The sequence below is a fragment of the Hylobates moloch genome, unplaced genomic scaffold, assembly GCF_009828535.3.
Source record: "Hylobates moloch isolate HMO894 unplaced genomic scaffold, HMol_V3 SCAFFOLD_7, whole genome shotgun sequence".
Classification (NCBI taxonomy): domain Eukaryota; kingdom Metazoa; phylum Chordata; class Mammalia; order Primates; family Hylobatidae; genus Hylobates; species Hylobates moloch.
This window is the reverse complement of record NW_026652282.1, coordinates 59,837,469-59,848,767: the sequence shown is the minus strand read 5'-3', so window position 1 is coordinate 59,848,767 and position 11,299 is coordinate 59,837,469. Positions and strand designations below refer to the sequence as shown.

The window sequence follows — 11,299 nt, the reverse complement described above, 5'->3', positions numbered from 1 at the left end:
CTCACTCATAGGTGGGAATTGAACAATGGGAACACTTGGACACAGGATGGGGAACATCACACACCGGGGCCTGTCATGGGGTTGGGGGAGGGGAGAGGGATAGCATTAGGAGATATACCTAATGTAAATGACGAGTTAATGGGTGCAGTACACCCACATGGCACATGTATACATATGTAACAAACCTGCACGTTGTGCACATGTACCCTAGAACTTAAAGTATAATAATAAAAAAAGCAAGGATTTAAAAAAAAAAGAAAACTTTTGCTCACTAAAAAATAAGTAAATAAATAAATGCATGTCTTGAGTTTTTTCCTATGGCCTAAAATTGTTTTCCAAGGCCTTTTTGTGATGGCCGTGCGACCTAGTATGATATCTTTCCAGATAGTCTCTGAATATTTGGGACTAGTCTATCCCAAAAGATAGAGCTTTCCTACTCATTCCATTTCCCTAAGTGGAGGATGAACCTTAGGTCTCCTATAGTCCAATCCTGCATCTTGGCACTTAGGAATCACAACCCCATGGCAAGGGCACTTGGACTGCAGGGGCACTTGGACTGCAGAGCCCCTTGCCTAGTCTGTAATTACTCAGCATATACCACATGAAGCACACTTAGAAATACAGTGTCTCCTTACAGCCTCCCTGTTGTTTGTCTATCCTTGGTGATATGGTTTTTGGTGATATGGTTTTTTTCTCTTTTGCAGTGTCACGGACTTTCTGTGGAAGGATTTGTCCTTCCTTCTTCTACCACTAGAGAGGTAAGAGTCTCTTTCTTGCACATTTATGTGACTGATAACTTTTCTGGCTAAAGTATCCCAGTGATCACTTATTTTTCAAAGTGACAGATCTATGCTTTTATAAATCAACTGAACGTGAAATGCATTTGAAGAAAAGAGAATTTTTTTAATTGAAAGAGAATATTATAGAATACGTATGGATTACTTTATATGAAGACAAATTCTTTTAATGGTTGATTAAGTTAGGCTGGCTTATGTGAGTGTTGTGAGGGTTAGACAAGGCAGAGGGATCAAATTCTACGAATGCATGACTTCTCATGTCTCCCGTCCTTCACATTCCCACCTTTCTCTAGTAGGATGTTTATAGACCATTAGAACATAAACCAGTGGTTGTTAGCTACAACTATATGTTGGGGTAACCTGGGTTCCAATTTCCAATTTAGTGGATTAGAATCTCCACGGATGGGACGTGAGCATCTGTATTTTTTTTAATCTGTAGAATGATTCTGATATATAACCATGGTTGGAAAATATTACCATGAACCACAGACATAGATTATCAGATGCTTTTATATTTTCCTTTTTGTCCAAATTACACAGAAATTATAAAAACTAGCTTTTACACACAGTCAACAAAGGAGCTAGTGTTAGCATGATTGAAGTAGTAAGATTCAATAGTAGAAAGTTCTCAAAAATGCTAATTAGCCGGGCGTGGTGGCGGGCGCCTGTAGTCCCAGCTACTCAGAGAGGCTGAGGCAGGAGAATGGCGTGAACCCAGGAGGCGGAGCTTGCAGTGAGCCGAGATTGTGCCACTGCACTCCAGCCTGGGTGACAGAGCGAGACTCCGTCTCAAAAAAAAAAAAAAAAAAAAATGCTGGGGTTGTTGCAGATAGTATCTTGGGGGACAGGTACAGAAAGCTAATGTTATGCTTCAAGGCTTCACTATTGCCTACAGGCCTTTTCTCTAATCAAGAATGCCGTGTCCCCCATTTGTCTTTTCTCTACCTTTATGCAAGAGTGAAATGTTCATATAATTAATAATACATACCTGAAAAGTACCTTTAAGAGTCTTCAAACATTATTTTTACATTTTTAAATTTGGTCTTAAACACCATTATGTAAAATAGGCAAAGAAGGAATTATCATTCCTAATTTATGGATAAGGAAACAAATTTAGAGATTAATTGTCTAAGGTTGTATAACTAGTAACTAACAAAGATAAGACTTGAACCCAAGTCTTTATACTCCAAATCTACATTGCCTCCCTAGAGGATATATACTCAATACAAGTTTACCAAAGCATACTTCTCAGTCCCCTTCACCCCAAAATAACTTTACATTTCTTAATGCCCTTTTTAATCTAATAGTATACGGATGTTTTACATAATTCTAATTTTTATGTATTATACATACAATTTTAAGTTTTACCTCAGTTTTTCCTTTATTTACAGTCATCAGATTTTAATAAACAGTCATGTAAAAACTCATGAAGTTGCTATGCCATGATATGCCATTCCCATGCTTAAGTTACTTCTAGTTTTACATTTGTGACTAAAGCTACTATAAGTACTCTTCTATATGAAGCTTTCTTCCTCTTTTGAATTACTATCTTAGGATGCACTCTCAGAAATAAGATTATGGGCTGGAGGGCATGGACACTCTTATAGCTCTTTTCATGCATTGCCAGATTGCCCTCCAAAAATATTGAAGCAGTTTACTCACTCAGTTATTTTGAAGGGGGCTGAATCAATGCTCATGGCTATAGTGTTTTTACTGCCTTTCAGAGCAGGTGATTGATGTTTCTTGGATGATGGACTCTTAGGGAGTGATTTTCTTTTTCTCTATCACAGATGACTCCAGGTGAGATTAAATTCTCTGTTCATGTGGAGTCTGTCCTGAATCGTGTACCTCAGCCAGAGTACCGCCAGCTGCTGGTTGAAGCCATCCTTGTCCTCACCATGCTGGCAGATATTGAAATTCATAGCATCGGAAGCATCATTGCTGTGGAAAAAATAGTGCATATTGCCAATGACTTGTTCCTTCAAGAACAGGTAGGCAAACCTATTGTTTTCTCAATAGAGAAATGTTTTTACTCTAACCTGATGACATTCAGAGGTCTTTGAGGAGCCACAGTCACTTTTTTGTGGCCTCTTCCTCATACTTCTTTTCTGGGCCCCCTTTGTAATGGCTCTGAGCTCTGTTTGCAAAAGAAGTAGGCCGCAGGAAGATCTCTGTCTTTCACCATGTGTTTTTGGTTTGTGTTAGAGGGTAAAGTTGCCTGGAACTCAGGAGGCTTTATGCTTTTCCCTGAAAGGCCCTGAAGCATACTATTAGCATCACATTTCAAATTTCTGATCACAATGCTTTTTGTAGTTTTAAGGACTTACTAAGAAACTACTGGATGGCATATCCTTTCTGAACTATTAAGGAAAAGAGATTTGGTTTTAGTTTTGCTTTGCTTTTGCTACTCACCGATAGGAAAATAAGAAAGTGAAACTTTTATTCCTACATTTTTCTTATTTTCTTAATAAATCTTCTTCCAGGAAATTATCCACATTCAAAAATACAAACTATGGAAAGTGTCCCAAATGTTGCCTGTATTAACAGTAGGAGCACGTAAGTGAAGGACAGGCACTGTTGGCAGTAAGAAAATTTTCAAAACATATAATAGGTATTTTCATTCTGTTAGCCACTGGGAAGAGATGCGATAGTGTTGGAAGTTCTGGCCAGGGCAGTCAGGCAGGAGAAGGAAATAAAGGGTATTCAATTAGGAAAAGAGGAAGTCAAAATTGTCCCTGTTTGCAGATGACATGATTGTATATCTAGAAAACCCCATCGTCTCAGCCCAAAATCTCAAGCTGATAAGCAACTTCAGCAAAGTCTCAGGATACAAAATCAATGTACAAAAATCACAAGCATTCTTATACACCAATAACAGACAAACAGAGAGCTAAATCATGAGTGAACTCGCATTCACAATTGCTTCAAAGAGAATAAAATACCTAGGAATCCAACTTACAAGGGATGTGAAGGACCTCTTCAAGGAGAACTACAAACCACTGCTCAATGACATAAAAGAGGATACAAACAAATGGAAGAACATTCCATGCTCATAGGTAGGAAGAATCAATATGATGAAAATGGCCATACTGCCCAAGGTAATTTATAGATTCAATGCCATCCCTATCAAGCTACCAATGACTTTCTTCACAGAATTCGATAAAACTACTTTAAAGTTCATATGGAACCAAAAAAGAGCCCACATTGCCAAGTCAATCCTAAGCCAAAAAAACAAAGCCGGAGGCATCACGCTACCTGACTTCAAACTATACTACAAGGCTACAGTAACCAAAACAGCATGGTACTGGTACCAAAACAGAGATATAGACCAATGGAACAGAACAGAGCCCTCAGAAATAATGCTGCTTATTACAACTATCTGATCTTTGACAAACCCGAGAAAAACAAGCAATGGGGAAAGGATTCCCTATTTAATAAATGGTGCCGGGAAAACTGGCTAGCCATATGTAGAAAGCTGAAACTGGATCCCTGCCTCACACCTTATACAAAATTAATTTAAGATGGATTAAAGACTTACATGTTAGACCTAAAGCCATAAAAACCCTAGAAGAAAACCTAGGCAATACCATTCAGGACATAGGCATGTGCAAGGACTTCATGTCTAAAACACCAAAAGCAATGGTAACAAAAGCCAAAATTGACAAGTGGGATCTAATTAAACTAAAGAGCTTCTGCACAGCAAAAGAAACTACCATCAGAGTGAACAGGCAACCTACAGAATGGGAGAAAATTTTTGCAACCTACTCATCTGACAAAGGGCTAATATCCAGAATCTACAATGAACTCAAACAAATTTACAAGAACAAAACAAACAACCCCATCAACAAGTGGGCGAAGGATATGAACAGACACTTCTCAAAAGAAGACATTTATGCAGCCAAAAAAAACACATGAAAAAATGCTCATCATCACTGGCCATCAGAGAAATGCAAATCAAAACCACAATGAGATACCATCTCACACCAGTTAGAATGGTCATCATTAAAAAGTCAGGAAACAACAGTTGCTGGAGAGGATGTGGAGAAATAGGAACACTTTTACACTGTTGGTGGGACGGTAAACTAGTTCAACCATTGTGGAAGCCAGTGTGGCGATTCCTCAGGGATCTAGAACTAGAAATACCATTTGACCCAGTCATCCCATTACTGCGTATATACCCAAAGGACTATAAATCATGCTGCTATAAAGACACATGCACACATACGTTTATAGCGGCACTATTCACAATAGCAGAGACTTGGAACCAACCTAAATGTCCAACAACGATAGACTGGATTAAGAAAATGTGGCACATATACACCGTGGAATACTATGCAGCCATAAAAAATGATGAGTTCATGTCCTTTGTAGGGACATAGATGAAGCTAGAAACCATCATTCTCAGCAAACTATCACAAGGACAAGAAACCAAACACTGCATGTTCTCACTCATAGGTGGGAATTGAACAATGAGAACACATGGACACAGGAAAGGGAACATCACACACCGGGGCATGTTGTGGGGTGGGGGGGAGAGGGGAGGGATAGCATTAGAAGATATACCTAAAGCTAAATGATGAGTTAATGGGTGCAGCACACCAACATGGCACATGTATACATATGTAACAAACCTGCACGTTGTGTACATGTACCCTAAAACTTAAAGTATAATAATAATAATAAAAGGAAAAAGAAAAGTATCCAGGGCTTTCTAGGACAATTCTAATTTTAAAAATTATGAATTGCTGTCAGTCCATGTATCTAAAAATGCGTTCCCTTTTAGGCATAGACCTCTAGCCTCAGAAAACTTAGTCTATTTGAATTAAGTCGCCTTAGAAAGAAATTGTGATCAAATGCAGGATAAAAGAATACAAGCTGAAATGAGTAGTACTAGAGAGAGTCAGACCAAAGCTCTACTAGGGTGGTTTGTGTTAACATTTGTCTATTAATAGGTATGACTCAATAGATTAATGATTATATTTAACTTTTAGAAATTGATCATAATGGGGAAAATTCTAAACAATTAATAATTTTTAAATAATTCACATGATTTGGGGACCTAGTGAAAAGTGCCTGTATACAAACTCATATTCACCCTTTTGTCCATAAACCTATTTCTTCCTGGATAAACAGTCTAGGGCCCAACTAATTGGTGTTGGGGAGGAGGTTCTGAATTATACTACTCAGGACTTTACTTAGTAGGATTAGTAATTTTTCCTTTCCCCTGTGTTCTTCTTCTACCCTTAAAAACCAAACAGAAAACCCTCGGTGCAGATGATACCATGTTGGCAAAGGATCCCGCATCTGGCATCTGTACTCTTCTGTATGACAGTGCACCCAGTGGCAGGTTTGGCACCATGACCTACCTCTGCAAGGCAGCCGCCACCTACGTGCAGGAGTTCCTGCCCCACAGCATCTGTGCCATGCAATGAGGGCTTTGGTTCCTGGCTTCTGGGAGCCTTTTGACAGCTGGTCCCTGCCTCGGTTGATTGTGCATGGAACTAAAATGTTATTGCCTAATCACTCCGACCCTGCCCCTTTCTGTCCCATCCTTCCCAAGAAGAGAGAACTTTTTCGATGAACTAACTACTTTAGAAGAAGAGAGCACTTACCTGGAGGCTCACCTTGCAGAACCAGTGACAATCTTATGAGTATAATGAACACTCAACCAGGCCTGTCATGATTGGCTTTATTTCTTTCATCATTCATAAAAGTTTGCATGTGTTTTTTTCTCTAGATCTGTTACCAACATAGTTTTCTAACTCCTGTTTGAGGAGCAAGTGTTAATAACTTCTTCCTAAAGCTTGGTTTTTCTTATTTGTGATTTTATTGTGTATATGAGTGGTGGGTACTTTGGGACATTATTTCAAATGAGTAAACTCTAAATTGTTAAATATTTATGCTGCTATAAATTAGAATTACCTATTCTACGTGCCTTTTCTTAGGAAAAGAGAGTACTGGATCATGGTTTTCTTCCTTACTTACAGGTTGCTTCACACTGAGTGATAATTTAAAATTGTTTCTGTGTAGAATCATTGTCTCTACTGTTGCCCTCTCTGTGTCTGCACATATAATGCCTCTCTCACTTTGGTGAAATATCAAAAAAATGCAAGTACAGCGTGCATATTTAAGAATTTCTGAACTAACACTTGAAATCACATTTTATAAAGATTGTTGGTACTCAGAGTTGTATTTGCAGCAGAAAGTGCAGAATAACCCAGAGAAATGGAGCCCGGAGCCCAATTCCAGAGAGGAAGGGAAAGAAGACACGATGCCTGGACAATGTCTTATACATAGGGAACAGAGAGGGAATCAGAGGTGGCTTAGTTCCCTGAAGGTAGCCTTATGTGCCTAATCCCTGCCTTTGAAAAACGGGCCAATACACAACACAGACAATAATTTGAAGCCTCTGTATTCGGCAAAGATAAATACAGCAGTCCAGTCTATGGCTGCTCTACTTAGCATTCTTTTCATGTGCTCTTGGTCTCTGTCTCATTCACCTACTTTCTACCGCATCCAACTCAACTCCCTGACACCCCACCCCCCAATCTATTCTTAAACTCTTTCATATATATCTTCACTTCCTAATTCTAGTATGCATATCCCTGTATATCATGGTATCTGTGGGCTTGTGTCTATTTCTTATAAAGACCCATATTTTTGTGTGTGTGTATGTGTGTGTGTATAAGCATACATGGGAATTTTTCTGAATGTAAGCAGTTTTGATGTGTCTGTATATCAATCTGTGTCTACATTTGATGGACTGAGTAAGAATGTTGCATGTGAGAGAGGGGGTGTGACTGTGGACTCAGACTGACACACACAGGTTGGTGGAAGAATAGCTTCAGTCCTCTTCCTTCGTCCCATATGTAGGTAGCCTTGCTTGACAAATGTTTCTCCTAACTGTCCTTCTTCTGAATTGTGCAGAGACTCTGCTAACTTCCCTGTTTGCACTTAGATAACTTCCTACTTCAACCCCCTCCTTTATCTTGGATTTCTAAGGTTTTTCCCTAATAATGGGAATGGTGAGGGTGGGGATGAGAGACTCTCTAAACAATTCTTGCAGAACCAGTGACAATCTTATGAATATAATGAATAAGTAAGTATATAGTAGGGTGATAGAATACAGATAGTAGAAACAAAGAGGACAGCAAACCTTTTCAGCACTTCTCTCAGAGCAAATGGAAACACACAGTAGGTAGCTTTCTGACTACATTATTTTCTGGTCACTTTTAAAGAAAGTTTACAACCTGTTCTGAAACTATTTGTCTTTTCACTGGTTGTAGGTGTACCCCAATCTCAGGGAGTATATCTGTAGTGCCACAGGTGAAAGATCCACTCCTTCCCACACTCATTCGCCTGAACTGAGTCGAAGGGCTGCATTTCTCTGAGTTTATGAAATTGTGTCATTATGGTCCCCATACAGTGGTATTTAACTTTTAAAGCAACTTTTAAGAAAACTCTACTTGTATTTTGTTCATTTTAGGTGTGTGGTAATAAAAAGACATGTTAGACTTTTTTTAAAAAGCCCTTATGTTTTGAAAATAGAATAAATAAAATTTCCAATTAAATCATGTCTGGTGCCAGTGTGCAAATCTTTACATGTGTTTTTGTGATCGGAGTTTATTTCACGGCTTTATTCTACATACTCTGCTTAATTATACAGTACAGTCAAAGCTCATTCATTGGGTTGAAGTAGAATAATATTAATATATTAATACATATATAGTATATTATACATTTTATAATATGTTAGATAATATATGTAAAGAAACGCAGTTTAATCATTCAAATACATACCCACTCAAACAAGGCTTACTAAATTCAAGCAGGCTTATTGACATCTGTAGGGAACATTTTCTTTTCTTTTTTCTTTAAGACGGAGTCTTGCTCTATCGCCCAGGCTGGAATGCAGTGGAGATTATTTTCCACATGTAGTCTCCATTTCCTTTTTAACTTGAGTAACCTCAGGTGTTGGTTTGTCCAGGACAGCCCCCATTTATGCCTGTTTTACTGGCATAATTATCAATAGCACTGTGTCACTCTCAAAAAATGTCTCAGTTTGAAAGATATGGTCACCCTGTATTTAGCAGATGTGTGGTTTCTTTTAAGGCTAAGCCAAAAAACCAAGAACTTAAACCACTAGTAGTACTTGTGCAGTAGTGGTATGGGGGTAAGGATGACAGTAGGGGGAAACTCCCTTCCCCACCAAATATAGAAATATTTGGCATAATGGCTCTTAAATAACCAATATTTGAGCACATACCAAATGCCATTGTTATATAGGCACTTAGCGTGAGCCATTTTATCTTCACAATTGCCATGTAAGATAGATACTGCCATCTCCATCTTACAAGTAAGCGAACTGAGGCACTGAGGGTTTAAGTAAATTGCCCCAAATCAATCATCTAATAAGTGATAGAGCTGGAATTTGAACCCATGCCGTCTGACTCTAGAGTTCACATTCTCAACAACTACACTCTCCAAGGAAAATGACATTAAGGGGGTGGTGTGAAAACAAGGGTCAGTTGAAGACAGTTGAAGTGTCACTGGACAGATAGTGAAATGAGCTTCTCTGCTCATTCACTGAAGGGTGGTGCCCTTGTAATGTGTTTGCCTCCCCTTCTGGGGAAAGGCAGGGGAAAGCACCAAAAAAATATGGCACAGCCCAACCTGAACTTACGGGTTCGAATGTTACCTTTAGCAATAATGATTGAGGAAAGTGAGTCAAGTAACTTGCCCAGGGTCACCACCCTAGCAAGCTTTGAAGCCAAGATTCAAGCTACTTCCTCTGACCTCAAGTTCTCCAACTGCAAATAAAGTGCATTTAGAAGGGTTTTCTTCCCAGTTGAGGAACCATATGGATGTTATGAATGTGGAAAATTGAGGTGAGGGACCTGTAGCATGATTTGTGCTCTTTCTTAACCATGAGCAAGCGTCTAGCCGCCCTTTGAGATTAGCTGCAGGAATAGGTTGCCAATTCCAGAGCATTGTGCAACAGTTTATCTTTCTCCATAGCCGAATCATCTTGCCACATTGCATGGGGTACTTGGATAGTGTTTCCAGTTTAGAACCATTCAGCTATTTGTTACTAGATCAGAAAGGACACATGAAACAATACCTTTTCATGTCATCCAAGAAGAGTCCAGAATTTAGGGTATCAGTTGGCCAGTCTATCTCCTGCCCTCTTTCCGCTGCCTATCCCTGAAGGCCCAGGACAAGTCTCATTTCTCCTTATGTTGCCAGTCATCATGATCTCACCTTTCAGTCAACTCCTGTAGCTTCTCCTGTCTATAAACATGTGCAGTTTTCTCTTATCTTAAAAAAATTTCTGGGCTCCGACGTCCCCTCAAGCTGTTAGACTAACTCCTTCCTTTCACAATCACATTTTTTCAAAGAGGAAGCTACACTTAACTGTGTTGGCTTCACTTCTTAAACCCCCACAATCTGGCTTCCTCCCCTAACTCCTGTTTTGTTTTGTTCCATAGGGCACCAATGAATTTCTAATGACAAAAAGGGGTCTTTGACCATTCCTTGTCTTCTTTCTGACATCTTTTTCTCCTCTAAACCCTTACACACAGGCATTTCCAAAAATGATACTCTTCTTCCTAGCTCAGAGGTCTTCACCAGGGTGTGGGGCAGGTTTTGTGACATGATGTGATTTACTTTTTTTTGGAGGCTCACTCTGGTGGCTGCAAAGATAATGGGTTTAAGGCAGCAAGAATGGAAGCAAAGCCCAGGTAGATACTGCAGAAAGTCTAAGTGAGAGATAATAGTATCCAGACTAGAGTGGTGGCAGTACAGAGTGAGAGAAGTGAATGTATTTAAGGCATGTCTTGGACGTAGAACCGATGGAAATTGCTGATGGACTGGATCTGCAGGTGAAGGAAAGGAAGAAACACAAATAACTCCCAGGTTTCTGACTTAGGCAACTGGATAGATGTTGGTATCTTTACTGAGCTATGAAAGATAGAAAAGGAGTGGAAAGAACTTGGGTGGGGACATTGGGAGCTTGGTTTTGAAAATGCTGTTGGATATGACTATTAGGCATCCCAGTGGAGAAAGCCACATCCTCAGCCACTCTTATGACTTCAGCTTTCTCCTCTTTATATGAAAAAGTGTGTGTGTGTGTATCACTGCAATTGTTTAACCCATTAATTTCTGAAACACTTTTCAACACTTTTAAAATCAGAATCTATGTCCATTCTGCCCTACTGTATGAGTTCTTCCTCCCGATTGCCCTCTTCTTATATTGCTACCTCTAGTCTTTTCTTTACTTAGAGTTTACATTTAAGAGTTTTCAGCAACCCTTTTCCATCTTCCTCCCTCTCACCAATATCCAAGTAATAAAGAAGTCCTGTTGAACCTACCCTGTACATTATTTCTCCTTTGTTCCCATTGCCCCCACCCTAGTTTAAAATCATTATCACTTCTTATTTGGACCATTGTGGCACTCTAACTGCCCCTAGCCTTTTTTTTTTTTTTTTTTTTTTTTTTTTTTT

The 11,299-nt window shown here is 39.2% G+C and overlaps 1 protein-coding gene across 1 annotated transcript in view; it reads left to right on the top strand.

The window, feature by feature from the left end:
* The window catches only part of PHKA1 (phosphorylase kinase regulatory subunit alpha 1), a 147,729-nt gene extending 139,366 nt beyond the window's left edge, over nt 1-8,363 (top strand). Inside the window, exons 28-30 of the mRNA XM_058441325.1 lie at nt 705-758; nt 2,588-2,788; nt 6,056-8,363. Of these exons, the coding sequence (XP_058297308.1) occupies nt 705-758; nt 2,588-2,788; nt 6,056-6,229 (429 nt within the window). The 3' untranslated portion in view covers nt 6,230-8,363. The remainder of the gene's footprint in view (nt 1-704; nt 759-2,587; nt 2,789-6,055) is intronic.
* The last annotated feature ends 2,936 nt before the right edge of the window (nt 8,364-11,299 follow it).